Genomic DNA, 25,853 nt, shown 5'->3' with positions numbered 1-25,853 from the left:
ATATTTTAAAGATAACCTTGTTGTTATGAGCTTAGAGAATTAAGTATTAGTTTAACATCAGTACCTTAAATTTTGACCTTACAAAACCTTTACTGTAACTTTTAGATTTTAGTCAACTTAATCACTTACATAAGCATCTATAAGTTCCATCTTTTATGAAAACTTACTCTTTATCTTTATGACAACTTATTCTGTATCCTCTGGGGCAGCTTGTCTTTATCCCTTTTTTTTATCCAAAAGTATTTTTAACCTTTTGTTTTTTAAAATCCTATCTTTAATATCATGTTACTTGTTGAAATTAATTCATAAAACCTTTTAACTAAGAATCTTATATTTGTATGGGGAAAAAAACAGAAAGAAAGCAACCTTAAAATTATTTTTTGTGTAAAAACAATTTATAGAAATCCCATTTGTTAATAGACCCCTGTATTATAAGAGAGAATTAAATTCCAGACTGTAAGTATGGCAGAATGAATCACCTGAAGGTCATTTCTTTAACTACCCAAATTCCAAGATTTTTGTTACAGGCTGTGGTCCCCCCTTTTCTTCTTCTTCTTCTTCTTTTTTTTTTTCCTCCTCTGGTCTCAGCCAGAGTGTTAACCCCTGAATACCTGCATCTTAGTGAGACCTGATTGAAATAAGTTTGATAACCTGTTTTCTTAAAAGTAGCAGCAGAACAGAGTAATATTTTTACACTGACTCTCTAATAAGAACCATTCTCAAGATGTTTACATATTTGTGTGTAAAAAGTCTAAGCAGTTTATAACAGAGATCTTTAAAATAAAAACAATAATTTTTTGTTACATTGAGTATCATATTAACCTTATAGCAGCATTTTCAGAACCATTTTGAAGATGTTTACACACACACACACACACACACACACACACACACACACACACACACACACTGTGAGCATATCATTAGATGGATGCATACGCTGACCAGCCATTAGCAAAGCAAACATAAGCATTTCATGACTGTCTCAATATCAGACCAAGGTTACTGCACCAAACTTTTGGAACAGGTTTTTTTTGTTTTGGTTTGTTTTTGTTTTTGTTTTTTTACCAGCAACAGTTGAAGTTTCTCCTTTTCTTTTTATCCTTTTAGGTAGTTCTATTTATGTGCCCTAGAAGTAAAAGTGCCAGCAAGTTCAGTATTTTTGGCATATTTTTATAATCCTAAATTGTTTTTTTATCTACTTTTTATTTTTAAGACATAAAAACTCAACTGAAGAAGTGTATTAAAACTTTCATCCTTTTCTGTCTCCAAACATTTCATGACATTTTATTTTTTCTTCTCTCTCTTTTCCCTCTCTTTCTCTCTTCATTTCATCCATGAAGACTTCATCCCAATTTTGTTCCCATTTCTCCATTTCCCTCTGTCTACATTCATAACCCTTTGGCAACATTCCTTTTCTTTCAAATTAGACCAGATCTTAAGTATCAGTGTAAGTCCATCTTTCGTGTGTTAATTTTTGTAAGTGCTCAGTTAGTTCTGAGCCTCAGTCCTCTTCAGGATGTGCATTTTGGGTAAAGATGTGCAAACTGGGGCATCAAAGCTACCCATCAGGACTGAAAGACTGATTTCTCTTCAGTCTTCCCAATAAATTGCTCCCTGAACTTAAATAAACAACAAAGTCTGGTTTTTGAAGACCAGTTTTAGCCTACTGGCTTTTCACATTCTCCTGGGTGTTAGGATTTTTTTTCACAATTACTCTGTAAACTTCATTAAACACAATTTTATCTAGTGACCTTTCTGGGGGCCATCCTGCACCAAAAGCAGACCAATCTACTTCACAAAGGACCTTTATCTTGTAGGAGTTAACTTAACTCCGCAGTCTCCATTAAATCCCTTTTTAAAGTTATTAATCAAACACTCCAAGGGAGTGTTTTACTCAGATTTTCACCCATCTCCTCCCATTACCAGACTGCCAGACAAACACAGAGTGGGAAGGAATTCCTCATTCACTTTGCTGCTGGGCTGCATCTCAGATCGCATTTTCATATACTCTCATATAGCACCATACTTCCATATTGATCCTTAAATCTGTGACACGTGGTTTCACCCCAAAAATGGCAGTTACTATTATGTCCCATTGGGAGGTGATCAAGCTCCTCTTCTGCATCCTGAGGCAGACCTGAATGTGAACCTGGGTTCTTACCAGTCTGATGAGAGGTCCTCCCCTCCCTTCGCTGGTTCTGAGGCCCTCATCCCAACTCACTGGGAAGATGAATCCCCCTTCAGAACAAACTGTCCATTAGTGCCTGGTGGGATCTCCTCCTGGTGGTCTGGGGGAATGCACCCTGGTGACAAGGAAAGTGACAACTCTTCATCTCTACAATCCCAGACAAGCCCCCAAGAAATGTTGCAAGAGTTTGCTAGCTGAGATACAGGACTCTTGAGGCAATTAGCAGGAAGTAATGTTTTATTGTGCCAGCAGACTCAAAGGACTCATGTCAAAAGGCTGAGCTCTGAGAACAAAGGTGTCTCACCTTATATACCCTTGCAATCAGGTTACAGAAGCAAAAAGTAAGGTCTAATTCATATATGGTTATATTTAATTTTATTAGCTACTTTATCCTAGTGCTATGTGACTTGCCCTCCCTGGTGCCATGTGACCTTCTTCCTGTTCAGATTTCTCAGGTTTTATCTCTCTGTTATGCCATCCCTACCCCTTGCTACCTTATCAGAACTCAGGGCTAGTCTGATTTTTTCTGGTCCTCCTCCTTGCTACAATATGATCCAACAATCCCACTCCTAGGGATATACCCAAAAGAATGCAACTCAGGTTACTCCAGAGGCACTTGCACACCCATGTTTATTGCAGCACTATTCACAATAGCCAAGTTATGGAAACAGCCAAGATGCCCCTCTACTGACAAATGGATTAAGAAAATATGGTATTTATACACAATGGAATTTTACTCAGCCATGAGTAAAATTTATTTGCAAGTAAATGGGTGGAACTTGAGAACAGCATCCTGACTGAGGTTAGCCAGGCTAACCAAAAATCGTATGTTTTCCCTCATATGCAGACTTTAAATCTAGGGCAAAGACAGTAATGTTGTTGGACTTGGGTCACATGCTAAGGGGAGAGCACATACAGGGAGGACTGGGGATAGGTAAAAAACCCAAAACTTGAAAACATTTGATGTCCCCACTGCAGAGGAGCTAATCCAGTAACTTTAAAGTGGCAAAGGTCAATATGGGAAAGTGACTGGGAAGTAATGAAGAGGTCGGTAGAGATTAGTCAATTTGGGTTGTAATACACTTGTGCAGGGAGGCAATGCTAGGAATCTCTCTGTGTAGCTATCCTTATCTCAACTAGCAAAAATGCTTTGTCGTTCTTATTATTGCTTATGTTGCTTATGTCTTCTCTTCAACAAAACTGAAGAAAATGGCAGAACTTGTTCTGCCTGGAAGTGAGGGGGATGAGGGGCAGAGGGATGGGGCAGGGGGCAGAGGGAAGAAATGACCCAAACAATGCATGTACATATGTATATATGAATAAAGAGAAAAAAAAGAAACTCACCTCAGTGACAAAAAAAAAAAAACATATACAAAATAAAAGGATGGGAAAAAATAAACACAAAATCGAACCCAAAATTAGGCAGAAGTACCTGACAAAGTAGATTAAAGCTAAAATTAGTCAGAAGAGCTATAGAAGGTCACTCCTTGGCAAATATAGGACTAGTCCACCAGGGATATATAATAATTGCAAATACATCTGTATCAAAGATCATTCCCAATATTACTACTACTACTACAAATACAATGCTAGTGTATAACTTTATTTCCCTACTCTCATCAATAGATGAATCATTTGTATAAAAAATGAATAAGAAAACTTCAAAGTTAAAATGCTCCATTGATCAAATTGATGTAGCCGAATCTATAAAATATCCCTTGTGACAATGATGGAATACAAATTATTCTCAGAAGTTCATTGAACTTTCTTCAAAATAGACCGCACTTTAGGCCATATAACAAATCTTAACAAATACAAAAATAAATCTGAAATAATATCTTGTATCTTATCAGATCATAACAGAATAAAATTGGAAATGGGCAGCAAAAAAACTATAGAAAATGCACAAATAGATAGATAGTAAACAATACACCATAAAAAAAAATAGGAAAAATTGAAAATTCATAGGATCAACCAGGCATGGGCTCAGCCACTTAACAAGATCATGGTTCAAGGTCCATCCTGAGCAAAAAGTTAGTGAAACCCATCTAGACAAATAGTAAAAGTATGCTAGTACAACTGTAATCCCAGCAACATGGGAAGGATAGGTAGAAGAATCATGGTCTGAGACTTGCCCAGGCAAAAAATGCAAAACTCTATGTAAAAAAAAACTAAAGCAAAAAAGGTTAGGGACATGATTTAAATAGTTGAGTGAAATAAAATAAAAATGAAAACCCAACTTACCAGATCTGTTGGATACAGCGATGCCAGATCTAAGTGGGAACTTTGTAGCTCTGGAGCCCTACATTTCAAATTCAGAGAGTTCTCAAATAAATAACATGATGACACCACTTCAGGTCAGAGAAAAACAAGAATAAACCAAGCTCAAAAAAAGAAGGAAAGAATTAATAAAGATCAGAGTTGAAATTAATGAAAAAGAAACAAAAAGGACAACACTAAAAAGGAATAGTGAAAAAAAGATCTGGTTCTTTGAAAAGATAAATAATATTGACAAACCCTTAGCTAAACTAACCAAGAGAGAGAGAAAATCCAAATTAATAAAATTAGAGATGAACACAAGGATATTCCAACAGATACTGCTGAAATCAATAGAAACATCAGAGAATAACTGGAAGATTGTGCTCCAGTAAACTGGAAAAAATCTAAAGGATATGGATAAATTTCCAGACACATAGACCTACCAAAATCGAGCAAGAGGATACAAAGAATTTTAGCAGACCAATAATGAGCAATGAGATTGAAGCAGGAATAAAATTATTCCAACAACAAAGACAAAACCTAAAAGTCCAGAAAAATTCACTGTTGAATTTTATGAGAACTTTTAAAAGAACTAAGACCAATAGTCTTTAAGATAGTCTGTGAAATAGAAAGACAAGGAATCCTTCCAAATTCATTTTACAAAGCCAGTATAAACACGATACCAAAAACAGGAACAGACGCATACATACACAAAGAAAACTATACACCAAATTTCTTGGTGAACATACATGCAAACCTCTCAATAAAATACTTGCAAACTCAATTGAGCAACATATTTAAAAGACTATACCCCTTTTAGAAGTTGGTTTCATTACAGGAACATAAGGTTTGTTCAATAATGCAAAGAGATGAATGCAATATTGCACTTAAATAGAATCAAGAGCAAAAATCACCTGATCTCAACTGATACAGAAAAAGCCTTTGAAAGCATTCAACATTGCTTTGTGATAAAGGCATGGATGTTACTAGGAATAGAAGAATCATGTCTCAATATAATAAATATTGTACATGACTAACTAATACCCAACATTATACTAAAATCATTTCAGTATATGGGGAAAACCTGAAACCATTTCCTCTGAAACATGGAATGAAACGTGTACCCTCTCATCACTCTTATTCAATACAGTGCTTGTAGTATGAGCCAAGGCAATTAATCAAAAAAGAAATGACAAAGATTATTCTGATGTGCATTTGATATGATCCTATACTTAAAAGACCCTAATGACCAGAAGATTACATTTCATAACCAACACACAAACATCAGTAACTTTTGTATATATCAATAATGAACAAGCTGAGAAATAAATCAGGAAAATAATCACATAGTAAAAGCCTTAAAAATAGCTAAGAATGAATTTTATCAAGGAGAAAACATCTTAAAATCTATAAAATATTGAAAAAAGAAATTACAGAATATAATAGAAAATGGCAAGAACTTTTATGCTCATGGACCAGAAGAATTAATATTGTGAAAATGATCAGAATACTTAAAAGGATATTCATTGCAATCATCAAAACTCTAATGACCTTCACAGAACTAAAATAAACAATCCTAAAATTCATAGGGAAGTAGAACAGAACCTGAATGGCCAAAGAAATCCTGAGCAAAAACAGCAACACTGAGGTTCACAGTATCTGATCATAAATTTTACTACTGAGCCATAGTAACAAAACAGCATGGTACTGTCACAGTCAAGCAAAACCAATAGTATAGAACAGAGGACCCAGAAATATGCACATGTTACTATAGTAATCTAATTATCAACAAAGGACCAAACACATGGTCCTTTTATTTGTTAAAGATAGCCTATTTAACAAATAATACTAGGAACACTTAATATTCACATTCAGGAAATTGAAATTGCATATCTGCCTACCTGTACCCTGAACAAAAATCAACTCAATGGATCAAAGACCTTAAGGTAAGATGTGCAACTTTGAAACTTCTAGTGGAAATCATGGAAACATTCAAAGACATAGATGTAGAAAATGGATCTATGAATAGGACTCCAATAGCTCAGGACATAATAGCAAAAATGGACAAATGGGATTGCATTAAATTAATGAGTTTCTGCACAGCAAAGGAAAAAATTAAGAGAATTAAGAGGAAAACTAGTGAATGGAAAACAAAATCTTTGCCAGCTATTTATCCTACAGGGAAATTAATATCCATAATATATAAAGAACTCAAAAATTTAAACAGCAAAAGAAAAAAGTAATCCAATCAACAAATGGGCAAATGAACTGAATAATTACCCAAAGAAGAAGTATAAATGATCAATAAATACATTTTAAAAATCCACCTCTTTAGTCATTAGGGAAATTAAAATCAAAACAACATTGGCAGTCAATCTCACCACAATCAGAATGACTATCATAAAAACAAAAATAAATGTTGGTGAGGAATCAAGGAAAAACTGAAAAAAAGGAACACATACACTGATGGTGAAATGCAATTTAGTGCAGCCATTGTGGAAATCAGTATGGAAGTTCCTCTAAGAACAAAAATAAAACAACTATATGATCCAACTATACAACTCTTGACACACACACATGTCCAAAGACATCAAAGTCAGCATACAGTAGAGATACATGTATATCGTGTTACAGTTGGCACTATTCACAATAGCCAAATTATAGAATCAGCCTATGTGCCCAACAACAGATAAATGGAGATAGATTAGATAGATTATGATGATAGATAGAGGATAGATGGAAGGGAGGAAGGAAAGAAAGAAAAGAACAAAAGAAAGATATATGTATAATTCAACCATAAAGAAGAATGAAATATTGTCATTTGCACAAAAATGGATGGAACTGGAGATCATAATATGAAGTGAAATAAGCCAGACTCAGAAAAGCGTCACATGCTTTCTCATGTTTGGAATCTAGAAAAAAAATGACATGAAAGGAGAAGAGAGACTACTAAGCAATCAAAGGGAGATGGGGGAGGGAGAATAAGAGAAGGAAATGGAGTGGTGACTCTGATCAAAATACATTACATGAATGCATGAAAAGATCACAAGTAAACCCATTGCTTTGTACAATTAACACACAGAAATAAGAACTTAAAAAAGAAATATGATTTGTTGTTGAATATAAGATGATGAAAAATTTAGGTACTATATTATAAAAATTCTGAAGTATGAATCTCCCAAATTTTATTTATTTGTATACTAGCTTACCTAGACTAATTCAGTGGAGTTTGTTTCTACCAAAGTGTATTGATTTTGATGCCACTGTTCAGTTTTTACCTCTTATTTTTACTTTATAGTCTCACTTCCTAGGAGTCATCCTACTATCAGCATATCTTAGGGTTTAACGAATAAATGGTCAGAGGTACTTAAGTGTGCTATGTTTTGCCATTTGACCCTTTCAGAGTTTGGGAAAGGCCTTCAAAATTCAAGACAGTTTATGAGTTTGTTTCACATTTAATGAAGTAAAGTTCCCAGAGTCCTCTCTGACTTCTCTTACTGGGGACAGCCATCTATATATCCATTAGTTTCCGGATCTCTATAGACAAAGTTTATCTTAGTAGAACATTTTCTGGTTCTCTTTCTCCAAGTTTCCCTGTTAATTTTGTTGATTTCCCCGACTGGTATTTGTACCTAGATACTATACCACTGCAACCTCTTTGCACACCACAGTGTTTTGGGTGTGAAATTTCTAAGCTATAAAGTCGTTCTTTCCTGCAGGGAACAGAGCTGTGTGTTCACATGACTGCATGCCCACTTAGGGGAAAAATCCTGAACCATGAAATTAGACTGAGAGACAGAAGTACATCAAAGTAGCCACTCTTCTTGACTGAGATTCATGGAGACTTTTTAATAAAACTTCTCAACATCAGGGTCTTTAGCTACTTTCCAGAAACTATATAAATGGTTGCATATTTTGTAAAATTTTATCCAGATTTATCATGCCTTTTCAGAGAGAAGAGAATTTATCAATTTTCCTCAAATAGCCTTTTTTGAAGTCTCACCTTAATGGAATGAATTTGAAATATAATTTCTTAGTTAAAATATTTTAGTAAGCATTACTTGACAAAATTCTTCTTGTTTAGCTTTTTAAAATATATACAAAATATAAAAACTACTTAGAAGGAACCTAATTATTACTGCCATTTTTTAACAGAAATTTACAACTATAAGTGATGTTGTTATAATGACATGAGGGTCGGTGGCTGATGCTTACTTTTCAAAACAGCTGTCCGCCAGTATAGAAAGAAGGCAAGGACAGATTTTTTTAAAAATTTTTTCTCCATGGTCCATTTCTGAATATTATGTCCTCAGAGTCTCAGTTACTGGCACTAGGAAGTTCAATGGCTAGAACTATCAAATGATGATTTCAGAGTATTAATGTGAAAACACAGATTAAACACTGTTTAGCTATTACACCCTTCCATCTTTGAACTTTGATATTTACCCAAAGAAATTCACTAAACCAGCTTCCCAGCAATGCACTGAAATTCGGTCACGCTCATTATGGTCAATGACAGCAGATTCCAAGTAACAAGACAGTTCTGGTGCATTTTTAGATATCCAAGATTGGAATTAACTAACATGTTTCTCTCAATCAATGTCATTCTAATGTTATGGGTTTCCACTGTTGGAGGAGAAGGTAAGTTGAAACCAGATTTGAGTATTTACTGTCTTACTGAGATGTGCTCATTAGTTGTATGTAAGCATATTGTTAAAACAAAAAAACATTGAGAACAATTTGGATGAGGAATCATAGTATTTATCTATTTTAATGGAAATAAAGAAATTATGTTTTCTTCTTTCTCTAAATTCCAAAGTGTGAAATTCTACTAAATGTAAAATTGGAAAATAAATATAGATTAAGAAAACTATAAATAATGAAAGTGACAGTGTAAAGTACTAGTGTAACTCTCCTTAAATTGTGCATGTGGTGGACCAGAAAACATCCCCTGACATGAGCATATACCTTCAGAATTTCACAGATTAGTTAATTCTAAACATTAAACATATTAGAATGAGAGATTTATCATTTCAATCTAGTTATCATTTAACACCTAGAAATATCTCTTAATTAAACAGGAATAAAGACAGAGCATATTCCTATTTTTGCTTGTAAACCAGATAAATGCAAATATATAATTTTTTCTGCAACAAATATGGAAAGTGAAAAGAAATCATGTTGCCTCTTTATTAACATCAGAAACAGCCTTAAAGTGTTTTAAACATTTACTTTATTTCATAAAACCACCATATGAAAAGAATTGCAAACAGAACCTTTACCAAGGTATAGGAGACTGACTACACTGTATAAATGGAATTTCAGTCACTGTGCTTAACTCTGATTTTCAGGAAGGATTTATTTTGCTGTTTTGTTGCTTCACAAATTGTGGACATGGTTGAAGTTTTATTTGTCCAGTTTCTCTTCAGTTCTGACATGAGAGAAGAAACAGGAAAAATTAAAATTCTTTTATTTAAGATTAACCGTAACACAAATTGTAAGACATTATTTCTAGGGACTTCAAATTCATTTTATTTTGTTTCCCCTTTAAGGTTGATTTGTAATTCCAGATCAGTCATCTAGTGAGAGAACCATTTTTCCTCCAGTGACAGACACTGATTAGCTACAGTTAAAAACACTGAGGACTCTGGTTAACATTCAGGGAGTGTCATGCCTTCACAGTCCCTCACGGGCAGAGCTGTCTTTGAGATATTTAAGTCAATGTTTCTGACATAGATTAAGAAACTTGAACATCTGTTAGAGATGGTATTAAAAGGGGATTTCTAAATGGGGGAAAAAGTAGAGGAAAATAATTAAAACTAGAGAATATGATGTGGACTTTTGTCCAAGATAAAAGAAGTCCAACCTTCACTTTCTTGGAGAAGCTTCAGTGAAACTCTATCCAAAAGTTGTCCAAGTGGTAAAAGTCCTGTAAGTGTGTACTGACATCTGTTGAGTGCCTGACACTCTGCCAGACAGTAGAAGCAACATTGTAAGCTAATATTTTTGTATACATAGAAAACTCTGCATGGTTTTAGTAGGAAAATAGTTATTATTCAAATGAAAACCCCAAGCATGCCTCACTACTAATTATAGTGTCCTAAAAACAGGCAAATACATTGCCTGGCTGTGTGTTTGTGAGAGAGAGTGTGTGTGTGTGTGTGTGTGCGCACATCCCGTATGAAATGTATTCATAAGGTGCCCTCAGAATGTACAGTTGATAGAAATAAATAATGATCTTCACTTTCAAGTGGGTGTCTGGAGAGACATGTCAAGAGAAGTTAACATTTGCAGTTAGCACCACTGGTGAAGCATGTAAGAGTGTTGGATGAATGTTGTGGAATGGATTTTGAACGATGGGTAAAATAAAGTTGGAGAATAGAAGCCACATTTTTCTGGACTGAGAAGAATACATACGAATAATGCATAAAAATCTGGTACTGTAATTTGAGAGATAATGAACAACAGCTGTAATAGGCAAGAGGACACATGGAGGTCTAGACCTGAAGAGCTTCTCCAAAACTTTCTAATGTCAAATCTATACAGTTAGATAAACAACTTCAGATTTCACAAGATTAAATAGCACAGAAATTAGTAGTTTCAAATATTGTGCAACATTGTACATTACCTGTACATAAGTGAAAAGGAGGGATTTCCCAGATATGTGAGCCAAATTTCTACAAAATATTTTCTAAAGAAAAAGATACATGAAACCACTTCTTATGTAGTAGGAACATAAGAAGGCAATACCTTGAGCTACAAAAGAAAAACCAATTTTGAAAATACAGTGTACCAAACCTGTAGCATATACACTATCTAGTTACACCATAAACTTCTAATGATAGTAACATTGATGATGGGAAAGATTTGCATTGGGGGCTGGGGAATGGGAAATGCCATTACTTTCCTCTCAACTTATCTGTAAATGTACCTGTTCTAAAAAGTAAAGTCTAATGACATTTACAAATATACATTTAAAATCAAGTCCAAAATTATAATGATTTTATTCATCTTGTAAATTGTTCAGAACATGTGTATATCACAAACACACATCCATCCATACACATTATGCTAGAGAAAATATATTCATAAATAAAAGTTCATCAGAATTTAGCTGCAGTTTTATCTTGATGGATTGTTCTTAGTGATTTTTTATACTCTAAAGTATTTTAGATGGAACTGCATTGACCATGTAACCAGAAAAAAAAACAAAATGATGACATTAATAAACAATGCCACCAACTCCATGTCTCCAATGTACTGCAAAACATAGAGCAGAAAAATCCTGGTAGCTATGTCTATGGCTGTAGGCTGAAAGAACAAAAGACATGGATGGAAAACTAAGCACAACCTTATCCTCCCACCACCACAAAATACATACACCTCTTCCTTCTTGACTCTTTTCTTAATGGGGTTTCTTCTTGAAGGCACTGTCTGCCAAGAAAGTCATGTTTCATATCACTTCAAAATCTTAATTTCATATTTATTGAAAACCATGTCCTCAAATACACATGTACTCTTTTTAGTGTATATTAATTTGTAAAACAATAGGCTGCATTTGGACACTTTCATACATGTATGTGAGGTACATGAAGGCATGCTAGAAGGCAGTTGAGTTACAGGTATTTAAGATAAATAAAAGGAAAAACATCATCAATGAGGTGATTAAATATGATTTAAGGATTCACTAATGCAGACCACCATTTACTTCTTCGGATTTGTTTTACTTCTACTAGTGGGACTTTGTGATTTTCCACAAATAAACCACGGAATTCTGTATGATGAAAAGAAATATAAGCCATCTTTCCCAGTTTCTACTGGGAAATTTTTCTACTACTCCTGTGAATATAGTTTTGTATCTCCATCGAAATTATTTTGGACTCAAATAACATGCACAGAAGAAGGATGGTCTCCAACACCAAAGTGTCTCAGTGAGTACATGCCCCAATTCTTAGAGGAGCATTGATTCAGTGAAAATAGAAGAACTACTAAGAGGGGATCACAGGGTTTCCACAGCTAAGGACACAGGGGCAATGAGGGAGCAAGCAGTTATCTTTTATGAGATGTCTTTTCTGAAAATCAATGGAGAACTGAATAAATATTTCAACTTGCAATACTGTCTGGGAGTGCTCTGCATACTGAAATATAATAATTTCCAAAAGTGCTGTTGAATATATTTAATGACTAACAGTTCTTTGCAAATATTGATTTTGTAGTCACCACATTTTTCATTTGAAAGAAAATCATTTTACATATGCATTGTTCTGAAATAACCATTCTTTCAACTATTGCATGAGAAAAGTTTTAACTTTTATATTGTCCATAAATCACTTTCAGTGAAAGTATGGAGCAGATACAGGTGATGACAGGTGTATCGAAAGAGAAAAGATTAGCCACTGAAATAGAGTCATTCTCCTCCTGTTAGAAATATTCATGAAAAATAAGAGAGAAATTGGTATTTAAGGCATTGTTTTTATTTAAAAGAATTTATAATCATAAAATATTATATAATAAAAATGATGCAACAACAGCATGAAATACTAATCTCTGTTCTAAGAAGTACTGACCAAAATTCATTTGAAACTTTTTTATATTTGAAATCAGTTTTATAAAGTTCATAGTTTTTTAAATGTTTTAAAATGCAATTGTATTTTTTTATACTATGTTGATATTGCACACTAATCATGTTTTTTTTAGGGCTGTGTTTCTTTCCTTCTGTGGAAAATGGTCATTCTGTATCTTCAGGAAAAACACACCTGGAAGGAGACATAGTACAAATTTTTTGCAATAGTGGCTACAGCCTTCAAAACAATGAGAAAACCATCTCATGTACAGAAAGGGGCTGGTCCACTCCCCCCATGTGCATTTCCACCAGTGAGTAAAGTATTGTCCTCTAGAACCTGTTATAATCTATGCTTTTAAAAAGAAACAGCATAATTCTGTTTTCAGGGTTAAATACAAGTTTTGGCACTTGCTCCTCTCATTAGACATTTGAGTTTTAGTTCCACTTATGTGTAAGTGGATGTGAAAATAACATAGCTTTCTATCTATGTTAATTTAAATGCATGTTCTTAATAGAAGTACTATATGAGATTGTATTTTGAGGCCAGTCTCATGTTTAAATCACACCCATTTATCATCTATATTACCAAATTACTTGGCAATAAACGATGATAAAACTAAAATATTAAAGTGAAAAAAGTCCAATTCTTTTTAAAAAGTCTGAAAGTTGTTAATATTTTCAGTTAGCTGTGGGCATGTGGGTTTATGACTGGAATATCTAATTTGTCCTATTGGTTCTATGTCATATTTTATGCCAGTCCATGCTGGTTGGTTATTATGACTTGGTAGCAAGTGGTGGAATCAAGTATTCTGACATTTTTCAGGTTCATTTCTTTAGTTCAAAACTACCTTGGCTATTTGTTGTGGTTCTATATAAGTTTCAGGATTCTTATCTTGAAATGGCGTTCTTGGCATTGGCGTGTAGACAGGGATGTCACTGAGTCTGTGAATTATGTTGGATAGCATGGCCATTTTCCAATAGAATTCTTCCAACCCATGAACATGTGAGATCTTCTTCAATTTTGTAATTATGTTTTGTAATTTCCACCATGGAGGTCTTTCATTTCCATGTTTATATTTAATTACTATATATTTTATTCTTGTGTTTGTGAATGGAAATATGTTCTTAATTGCTCCCTCAGCAAGTTCGCTGTTGATGTGTAAAATGGTGCTGATGTTTGTGTGTTGATTCTGCATCTTGAACTTTACTGAGTTTTTTTTATCAGTTCTAATACTCTTTTGGGGTAGAGACTTTAGTTTTTCTATGCACAGAATCAAAGCATGTCTAAGCAGGTAATTTGGCTTCCTTCCTTCCTATTTTCATGTCTTTTATTTCTTTCTCTTACCTAATGCTCTGTTTAAAGCTTCCAGTACTACATTGAATAAAAGCAATGAGAGTGGACATCTTTGCTTTGTTTCAGATCTTAGAAGAAACGTTTTCAGCTTTCAGTATGATGCTGGATGTGAACTTGTCACACATAACTTTAATATGTTGAGTTATGATCCTTTTATGCCTTGTGTGTTCTGGATTTTTATGATGCTAAATAATGTCAAATGCTTTTCGTGCATCTATTGAATTGGTCATGAGATGTTGTCCCTCATTCTGCTGAAGTGATGCATTATGTTTATTGATGTTCATGTGTTGAACATTCTTGCATCATGGAAATTATCTTTTAAAGGCTCTTTTGGACTTCATTTGCATTTGTTGATAATTTTTGCAACCATGTTCATTGGGGATATTGGCCTAAAGATTTCTTTTCTGCTGTATCTTTTTGATATCAGGATAATGCTGGCTTCACTGAATGCATTTGGAAGGCTCCCCTCACTGTCCACCTTTGAAACACTTTGGAAAGAACTAATGTTAGTTCTTCATTGAATGTTTGGCAGAATTAAGTAATGAAGTCACCTGGTAGTGATATTTTCTTTGACAGATAATTTTTATTACTCATTCAGTCTCACTGTTTGATATTTGTCTATTGGTGTTTCTTTTTGTCCTTTCGGTTCAAGTCTGGTAGGTCATATGTGTTCAGAAACTTACTCATTTCTTACACATTTTCCAATTTTCAGCATATAGTTGGTTGTTATAGCTCCTGATAATCTTTTGTATTTCTGTGATGTCAGTTTTAATGTTTCCTTTTTCATATCTGATTTTATTTGGGTCTTGTCTCATTTTTTCTTGGTTATATCATTTTGTTTATGTTTTCAAATTACTAATTCTTCTTTCTACTTTTTTATATAGCTTTCTTGTAATCTCTACTTCGTTTTTGTTTTTTTGGCTCTGATCTTTGCTATTTATTTTCTTCCACTATTTTTTTTTGTTATTACCTTTTTAGGTCTTTGAAGATGCATGGTTGATTTATTTATTTGAAAACTTTCTTTTCCATGTTAGTGCCTGTCACTATAATCTTTTCCATGTTAGTGCCTGTCACTATAATCTTTTCCATGTTGGTCCAGCCTATTGGCACTACTTTTGCTGTCTCTTATAGACTTTAGTATGTTGTGTTTCTACTTCATTCATTTTGAGAATTTTTAATTTTCACTCTTCATTTCTTCAAAGATACACTGTTGATTAACAATGTGTTGTTCAGCCTCCTGTATTTGTATAATTTCTAAAGTTTCTTTCATTGTGACTTCTACTTTTGTTCAGGAAAGATACAGGATTTCATTATTTTGAATCTGTTAAGACTTGATTTGTGGACTAAAATATGGCCTTTCTAGAGAATGCTTCATGTTGTGATAAAAATGTGTGTTCTGCAGCTATTGAATAAATTATGCTGTAAATATCTTTATATCCGTTCAGTTATAGTATTGGTTAAGCATATTTCCTTTTGAATTTTTCTCTGTTCATTGATGAAAGTGGATGTTGAAGTCCCATGCTGTTATTGTATTGCAGCCTTGCTTTATGAAATTGGGTTCTATAGCATTAGGAGTCTGTATATTTACAATTGTTGACTCTTCTTCTTGATTTGATCTCTTCATAATTTTATAGTGACATTCTTTGTCTCTTCTTAGTTTTTGTCTATAAATCTATTTTGTCAGACATATCTTCATCCTTGCTCTTAGTTTCCATTTGAATGAAACAGCTTTTTCTGTCCTTTCACTTGGAGGATGTGGGAAATGAGTTTCTTGTAAGCATCATATTATTGGATCCTGTGTTTTTTGATTCAGTGAGTATGTATATTTTAATTGGGGGATTTCTTCCATTACATTCAAGGTTATTGACAAGCAAAGACTTGCTTCTATCATTTCATAATTTTCTTCTATTTGTTTTGACCATCCTTTGTTCTTTTCTTCTGTTGGCTTCAGGGGAAAGTGTGTTTGCTTATCTTGTCCAGCTGCAAGATGCTATTCGCTTCCCTTAGCTTGGGTTCTATGTCTGTACCTTCACAGATCTTTAACTTTATCCTGAACAACTGTTAATTCTCTTGCCATATAAAGTAATATTTACAGGTTCTGGAGACTAGAGCATGGATATCTTAGGGAACTACCTACCACAGTCATGAACAGTAAAAATAGCAATCATTAATTCACAGAATTTCACTGCTGTATTTAACAATTAAAGGAGTAGACTGGCTTCTTGAATAAATTCCTTTCACCTCAGATAAACTATGCATGGATTTCTTTCCCTATCCTCACTACCTTGTTCCTATACCACATGTTCCAAACCTCAAGAGCCAGTTCCTTTGCTATTTATCATTTACTATTTGGTTATTCATTTATAAATTCAGTGCCATTGTGGTCTCATAAAGGACTTGGCCAAAGACCACCCAAGTTAAATTAATTCTCTGTTTATTGTAAAGTCCAAGTCAGTGTCAAAATTTAATGAAGGAGTCTGCTTTATTATAAACCACACACATACATATCGTCCTTTGTAAGAAACTATTAGGTTACTAAGTCAAATCTCTCTTGGACACGCCATAACTCTGCCAAGGGTTCATTGATCTTGTTTATGAAGGATTTATTATTTTCCTTGTACAAAAGAAATTTTATACATTTTACATAGGTTCCCAAAATATTTTCTTTAGAAAATTCACATCTAGTTTATTTGTAATGTCCTAAAAATTTTATTGCAACTCTTAAGTTGTAGTTTTCCTAGCAGAGAACTAAGTTTTTTCTTTCTTTCTTTCTTTTCTTGGTGTGTTTTTGGTGGGAAATATATACAAATGCTATTTTCCATGTGTTTTTTCCAGAAAAATGCTTAAAATTAGATATTGTAATTGTCAATGGGTTTTTGTCTGAAGTGGAACACACTTATCCTTTAAATAAAGAAACACAATATAAGTGCAAGCCAGGATATGTGACAGCAGATGGAAAGACATCAGGCCTAGTCAAATGTTTGGAAGACGGATGGTCTATTCAGCCAATCTGTATTAGTAAGTGGCTATATTTTTATGCTTTTTCTGAACATAATAGCACAAAATTTATTTTAATTATTATTTTACCTTATAGGTTTACATGGTTACATATAAAATAAAACCTATCAAAATAATATAAATACTTCTATGTCAAATTGTTCTAACTTTTTCAGCTGTGTCATTCTACCAGTTCAAAGAGCTAACTTCTCCTCTTAAGTCCATTTTTTTCCTGAAAAAAAATGTCATTATTAAAAAAGGGAAGGCAGAAAGGAGGGGAAAGAAGCTAATTAGAAATTTTTAAAGGTCTCCATGTACAACTTTATTTATGAATAAAATATTTTTGCACTTCTCTTACAGTATTTTCTAATTATCTATGTCCTATAGTTGATTTCTTATTGCTTTCAGTAAAAGTCATGTGTATTGTGAATAAGCTGTATCCATAGTGCAGTTTTCAAGGGATCAGTTATTATAAAATTTTTATAATACACAATTTGATGCTGCAGAGAAGAACCACATCTGGAAATTCTTGTCATTTGTGAATATTTGAAAGATACAGGTGAAATGGTGGACTGTGGTTCCAGGAAATGGTAGGTAACAACTGATTTCTGACTTTTAAAATTCTTCTCAGAAAAATTGAGTTAAAAGTCATGGAGTAAAGCTCTAACTTGAGTAAATGTTAAAGTTATTTAGAAAAATTTATTTTCCCATTTCTTAATGAATGCTTTCTAAAATTGATATATAGTTGTTATTTCAGTATTTTTTTATCCCCATGGGCTTTTAGTAAAGAAGAGGTATAAAGTCTTTTCTCATAATATCCTCAGTTTATGGAGTTCTGAAAACACGAGTGAATTCTTCACTTGTACTAAAATTATGATAATCTATCACAAGCTATAAAAGAGAGTCTTCATGTTAATTTATGTAAGTAAATATACTTCTCTCTGGTATTTATTGGATTACTTCTAGTAATTATAACCAAACAGGTATATTAATATTTAAGCACACAAAATATTATTTAAGGCCTGGAAAAGTAATCATTTTCTGTTGCTGTCTTTCCATCTATTAACTTGCTTAGAAGTAAAGGATGTCCCCATTGTTCAAGAGAAAAAAACAAAACATGGACATGAGGTGGCAGCAGCACAGAACAAACTTTATTTGGGTGGCAATGAGGGAGTTCTTTCACAACAGGACGCCTCCAGAGGCCAGATGGGATACTACACCCAGAAACAGAACAAATAAAATACAAGTGGGAGGAAAGGAAGAGAAGTGGAGGTTTACATGGATAGCAGCAAAGAGGGGACTCTCTAAGTCAGAGAGCTCTGAAGGACATGGGGTAATTTATTATCACAGAATTTGTACTATATAAGGCCATCAGATTTTCCACAGTGTTCTTTCTAAACCCAGAGCACTGGTGATCTTGGCTAAAGGATGATTAAATAGAAGACATGCTGTATTAGTTTACTCTCTGTAACTGTGACAAAACATCCAATATAATAAACTTAAAAGAAGGAAAGGTTTATTTTGATTCACATTTCCAAGGTTTCAGGCCATGGTTGATTTATCTTGTCACTCTGAGCCTGTGGCAAGGTGGAATATCATGGCAGAGTGCACAGTTTTATAACTGTTCACCTAATGGCATCTAGGGAAAAAAGAGAGGAAGGGGTTGGGATCCCAAAATCCCCTTCAAGGGCATTCCTCCCAACAGCCAAATTCATGTCCACTAGGCTCCACCTTCTTAGGTTCCACTACCTCCCAATAATGCCACAATTCGACAGCTGAGATTTTAGCATGTGGGACTCTTCGTAATATTTAGAATCTAAACCATAGCATAAGCCTTGGAATTTAGAGAATGTATTTAACTCCAATAGGATTTAAAGATACCTCTGGATCCATTTATCTACATTGATAGTGCTGAAGACCTAGGGACCTTCCTTCTCCCTCCTCCCACTCAGAGATTTGTCTCCATTCCAGAGCAAAGGTCTTTTTCCCCTCTCTCCTGATGAGAGGATAAATCAGTGTACCAGATGCCCTTAAAAACTTCAAATCTCATAAATTTGAGAGTTCTTTCCAGTGGAACAAAGCCAGTCCATAGTCAGGGTGACATGCTCTCACTGCATCTGACCAATCAGGACCTCATGGACTTGGGATTAGGGATGAGGACCTGGGACTATGGCTGTCTGGGAGTCATGACCTACCAATCTCTGATCTCCAGAAATAATGTTCCAGTCAAGATATATATATATAAATTGATTGATCTATTGGTCAATAGATGCATAGATGATAGATAATTGATAGACAATAGATAATAGATTAGATAGGTAGATATATAGATAGAAGACAGATGGATCTTGTATTTACTGCATTACTTAGTATATAAAACATTTACGTGATAGCTATAACCATATATAACTACATATAATATAGATTTATACAGCATGCTACATATATATTTAATATTTTCCTATTATAGTTTATGTATGAGTATATGCATAAAGAAAATGTAGATAAAATCTATTTTTATGACTCTCAATAGTATTGTTTTTAAAAAAGAAATCTTGTTAAAGCCTTCTTAAAGGCTTTTGTCTGCTTATTGTGTGCTTGGGATAAGATTATAAATAAAGTCCTAATTTTTCATGTGCTTTAGAGTCTTGTGATATGCCTGTGTTCATGAATGCTAGACACACAGACAACAGCACACAGTTCAAGCTCAATGAGAAGTTGGAGTACAAGTGCAATGATGGCCATGAGAACAGAGATGGACACACCACAGGTTTCATAGTGTGTGGTGAGGACGGCTGGTCCCATTTGCCCATGTGCTATGGTGAGTACCTTTTATCTTGGAACATAAAAAGAAATACTGAATGAATTTGTTTTTGTGAACATCTAGAGAGATATTGTCTAAAGAACAATATCAAAATTCAAGGTATTCTCCTAGAGCTTTAAGAAGCCAAAGTTATATACCAATATAATAACACCTCTGAAAAGCACTTATTCCATTCAAACTAAAGCCGTTTGTATGTCACACACACTATCATATTTATGAGTGGAAATAAAGGCTTTTTTTAGGATATCTTTAATTCAAACTTTCAATAATTCAAAATCAGATGTACATTTCCAACATGATAGTTTATTGTGCCTCATTCAACAACTATAGATATTTTACTCATTGTCCTTTCTCCTTCCCCTTTACTAACTCTTATAACTTATAGTAAATGATTTTAAAATCTGCAATAATGCCATCAGGTTATACCAAATAATTCCTATTAGTATATATGTATTACTTTTAAAATTCTGTTATGATGAATTAACCACAAACTTAATATTTCTTTAAAAAAAAACATAAGCTCATAGTTCTGAAGGTCAGTAGTCCTGAATTTCAGGTGTAAAATAACTTCTGGAAGTTCTTGGAGATAATTCATTTCCTTGCCTCTTACAGCTTCTAAAATTTGTTTATATTTCTTGGCTTATGGCTTCTTCCTCAAGTGACTCCAACCTCTGCTTCTGTAATGTCTATTCCAACTCTGACATTCCTAAATGTCTCTTATAAGTGCCCTTGTGATTAAACTGGAGTTATCACCCAAATAATTCAGGAACGCCTCTCCATCTTAAAATATTTACCTAATTATGCCTGTAAAGGCTGGTTTTCCCATGGAACATATTTCAAGTTTCAGAGATTAGAACAGGGACTTCTTTGGAGATGATTATTCTATTTATACCACAAATAATAATTACATATGAGTAAAGCATTTGAGGAAACCTGCAATGGCCAAGATCAATTATTTTCAGCAGCATCTTTTATAATTGGATAAGAAAGTGACCATAGACAGCCAATAAAGAGTTGCCATGTTGCCATACAAAATATTGAAATAAAACATGGACATATAGTAGTATAGTTTTATAGAAACTAAGTGAGTCACATTCCATGGAAGTATGCTAAAATAAAATGCTATTAAACCACTAAATTGACAATGGCAATACATAAGACTAGTTAAAATACTTGTGAGATTAGAAAAGTTTTAATTGTAGTTTTGAGATGCCAGGTTGATTTATTGAATGTTTCATCCCAAATGTCAATTGTATTTCCATGTGTGAATTCAATATCAAATTTTACAGCCTATTAAGCAACTAAATTAGAAAAATACACACATATTAATATATGTATCTGTTTCTTAAAAGGTATTCATATTAAGTTAGTTTTATTGAGTTAATGATACATTTATAGTATAATCAAAATGCACAGAACCTGGAAAGTAAATTGGTCATAATGTTCTTAAAAAGTCTTTCATATTTAGAGATTTTCCAGGATGGTTAAATAGAAGTGCCCAGTACTCACTTCCTCCTACTCCACTAAGAAGAAACAAAGCAATAGCTGGATAGGTGCATTTTGAAATAAATGGCCATGGGAGAGCTCTGAAATTCACCAAGGAAGAGATCGCAATGTCATAAGATTCTAAGACCTTTCTGTGACAACACAGAAAGAGAAACAAAACACCTTAACACCTTAGTGACTGCTGCCCTGAATCTCCAGTGAGAGAGGGAGAGATTCATCATTGCAGGGGAAAAACTGAATCAGAGAGTCCTACATCAATGTGGATACAGGCATACCTTGCTACTGGAAAGTGTCATGGCTGTTGCAGATTTGCAGCCCATGTCGGGGAGCAACCTGGAATCTGCACAGTAGCTTTTTTTTAGGGAAGGAATTCACATTATCTCCCCACAAACCCTCAGAATACAGATTGCTATGGCTAAGCACTGTCTTGGAAAGGGAGCTGTTATCCAAATCCATACAGCTCTAAATGTTAAAATACCCTGGAAATCTACATTCCTGGGACCCCCCCACAGACTTTCTACTATATGAGCAGGAAGAATTGCAACCTTATGGATCCAATTAGGTCCAGGAGAGCAGCTGAAACTCCAGTACAAGCTTTATCAGAGCCCTGAATTACAGAGGAGAAGAATTTCAACTCAAGACATGAGAGTCCAGAGCACTTTTACACTGACAACAAGGGCATGGACAGCCACATATGGACTCATGCTAATGCCAAGACTAAGGCAGGTATTTATGTGGTCCCTACAAGTTGTATTCCCCTTACACACACACATACACAGCCTCTGGCCACATGTGCTCCTCTTCTGTCATGCTTGGGTCTCACCACCCCTGTTGCTCTGACTCTGGAGCATGCTCTGAGAATGCTCTGCTGGTAGGGCTGGATGCAAATGTGACAGAGGGGACAATGATTCCTGCCGCTACCCTCCTTTCCTCAGTTCTAGTTCTGGGTGTGTGTCACTGCCTGTACTGAGAATTGGTGAATCTGTTCAATAGTGGATTTCCAGTGCCAGAGGCTGTTGCCAAGAGCAGGGCTCCCTTCAGCCATGTCTGAGGACCATTCTATTGTCAAACTGGTGCCACACTCCAATTGTTGGAGTAGAAACACAGTAAGCACCCCACCACTCTTGCCTGAGCCATGAGAGTATCCCCACACATCTGTGGTGCCCATACAGTGAGTCTTTAACTCCCCTATTCCATGCACTCTGCCAGTAGTCATTAAGTGCAACCAAATAATCTATTATGGTGCCCAGCTAGAAACAAAGTCAATACTCCATACCAATCCAACACTCCAAGGCACATTTCAAGAGTGTTTGTTTACTACAAAGACTATTTCATAAAAATAGTGAAGATAAATGGTCCATCTGATACATAAATGTAGGGACATAAGAAATATGAAAATTTACGGTAACATTATGCCTCCAAAGCAACATAACAACTGTCTAGCAACAAATCTCAAAGAAAATGATACTGAAAAAAACTGCTTTACAGAGAAATTAAAATAATGATTACAAAGAAGATCAATTGGATTCAAAAAAATACAGACAGACAATACCCTGAAATTAGAAAAATAATGCAGACTATGAAAGAGAAATTCAGGAAAGCAATAAGGGTCTTGAAAAACCTTGGAAACCTTGGAAATGAAGAGCTCAATAAATAAAAATAAATAAATAAAATAAAAATGTGTAGCTGAAGCCTCAGTGTCTCTGCATGAGGGGCAGGAAATGTTTCTGTCTTTTTTTCCCATTTCTCCCCACTTTTATCCTGCTATACTAAATTTTTTTCCAAATAAACTTTACTATCATTTTAATACAAGAAAGAGAGCCTCAACAACAGACTAAAAGAAGAAAGAATATCTGAATTTGGAGCTGTTTTGAAAAATTCCATGCAGGAAAAATAAGGAGAGCACTTGATACCTTTAAGATACAAGTAAGTGAAGAGATGTCCATTTATGGACTATCCAAAGAAGAAAAAAAGCATAGAAACATATTCAATGAAACAATAGCTGAAAATGTGCACAATCTTGGGAAATATGTAAACACTCATGTTCATAAGGAACATAGGATCCCAAAAAGACATAACCTTAAAAGATACTTGATATATTATAGTCAAACTGTAAAAAGTACAAGACAAAGGGTTGTATAAACTGCAAGAGAAAAACATGAATCTACAAGCTAGTATATCCCTTTTAGAATAACAGCAGATTTCTCAGCAGAAAATTTGCAAGCCAGAAGGATATAGAATGATATTTTCCTCAATCTGAAAGAAACTACCAACCTAGAGTACTGTATCCAGAAAAGCTATCATTCATAAATAAAGGAATTTGTCCCCATCAGATTGGCTTTACAAATGGTGCTTAAGGGAGTCCTAAGTCCACAAATTTAAAAGAAAGGTAACCACCATCATAAAATCAAAAGAAACTATAAAACCCACTGATGAAGTAGACACACAAAAAAGAAAAAAGAAACACACAAAAAGAATCAAAAGTTATCAGCACAATAAACCAAACCACAAACAAGAAGAAAAGAAGATTTCAACAAATGATATTCAAAAAACATAAAAGAAATTTGATAGAAAGGAGTAATTCTTTATTTGCCACTAGTTAGCTTGAATACAAATGGATGGATCATCCAGACAAAACATTAACGAAAAAATAAGCATAGTTAAGTTAAAAGATGCAGACTGGACCAGAAGCAGCAGCTAATGCCTATAATTGCAGCTACTTGGAAGATGGAAGTCAAGAGAATCTTTTTTCTAGGCCAGCCTATGAAAAAAGTTAGCAAGACCCCACCATCTCAACAAACAAGCCATATGGTTCACACCTATAATCTGAGCTATATGGAAAGCATAGATAGGAGGGTCACAATCTGAAGCCAGCCTACGCAAAAGGTGCAAGACCCTATCTGAAAAATAACTAAAGCAAATAGTAGAGGCACGATTCAAGTGGTAAAGCACCTGTCTAGCAAGCACAAGACTCTGTGTTTAAATTCCAGGGCTGCAAAAAAATAGATACACATGGGACAAATAGGGACCAAAAAAATCCCCAATAATATGCAGTCCACAAGAAACTCACTTCCTCAGTAAAAGACATACATACACTGAAAATGAAAGGATGGAAAATCACATTCCATACAAATGGAAAACAAAAGTTAGGAGCAGACAAAGTAGTCCTAAAGACAACAACTTCAAGAAGAGACAAAAACTGTTCACTATCAAAGGATTATTTCAACAGTTGTGTATACATATGCATGTATTTCCAGAGCACTTAATTTGATCAAACAAATATTTTGTATCTTAATGGGGAGATAGGGTCCAATACATCACATACCCTACATTCATCAATGGACAGATCATCCAGACAAAACATTAACAAAAAAATAAGCATAGTTAAATTATACTGGTGATCAAATGGGCAACACAGATTTAGAAGATATTTCATCCATCCAACAAATACAAACTGTACATTCTTTTCTTGAACTTATAGAAAAGACCATATGTTAGGCCAAAACCAAATCTCAATGAACTCAAAAAAAATCAGAACATACTATATATTTTCTCTGATGACAATGGAACAAAACTAAAAATTAACAACAAAGAAAGCTGAGAAAGTACAGCATTTCATGCAGACCCAAGAACATGCTACCAACAAACAATGGAAGAAATCAAAAGAGAAATTCAAAATTTTCAGGAAACAAACTCAAATTGAAATGCAACATATCAAAACTTATGAGACACACTAAAAACCATGCTAAGAGGGAAGTTTATATTAATAAATTTCTGTATCAAAAAAGGAAAAAATATTTCAGATAAACAACCTAGGACTGCAACTCCAGGAACTAGAAAAATAAGAGCAAACCAAGCCCAAAAATTGGTAGAAGGGAAAAAATAAAGATCAGAGCAGAAATAAGTACAGTAGATCAGAGCAGAAATAAGTACAGTAGAGATTAAAAACACACAAACTTCAGAGAAACAGAGTTTAAAAGATAAGCAAGAGTTTGAAAAATAAATGATATTGGCAAATCTTTAGCTAGACTAAGAAAAAAAACACAAGTTAATGAAATAAATGAAAAGAGAGATGTTACAAGTGATATCAGAAAGACATCAAGGATTATAGGAGACTGTTATGAACAACTATACACCAACAAATTGGAAAATCTAGAAG

The 25,853-nt window shown here is 34.2% G+C and overlaps 1 protein-coding gene across 2 annotated transcripts in view; it reads left to right on the top strand.

Moving 5' to 3' along the window:
• The first annotated feature begins 8,929 nt into the window (after positions 1 to 8,929).
• Positions 8,930 to 25,853, top strand: part of Cfhr5 (complement factor H related 5) — a 36,259-nt gene continuing 19,335 nt past the window's right edge. For both annotated transcript variants that reach the window (XM_074048733.1, XM_074048732.1), the window contains exons 1-5: positions 8,930 to 9,091; positions 12,187 to 12,381; positions 13,148 to 13,324; positions 17,203 to 17,385; positions 20,009 to 20,185. In XM_074048733.1, the coding sequence (XP_073904834.1) occupies positions 8,956 to 9,091; positions 12,187 to 12,381; positions 13,148 to 13,324; positions 17,203 to 17,385; positions 20,009 to 20,185 (868 nt within the window). In that variant the 5' untranslated portion in view covers positions 8,930 to 8,955. The remainder of the gene's footprint in view (positions 9,092 to 12,186; positions 12,382 to 13,147; positions 13,325 to 17,202; positions 17,386 to 20,008; positions 20,186 to 25,853) is intronic.

This window comes from Castor canadensis, chromosome 11, assembly GCF_047511655.1.
Source record: "Castor canadensis chromosome 11, mCasCan1.hap1v2, whole genome shotgun sequence".
In the NCBI taxonomy this organism is placed as follows: domain Eukaryota; kingdom Metazoa; phylum Chordata; class Mammalia; order Rodentia; family Castoridae; genus Castor; species Castor canadensis.
Note: the sequence above shows the minus strand (reverse complement) of the source record. Positions and strands in the feature narration are given on the sequence as shown.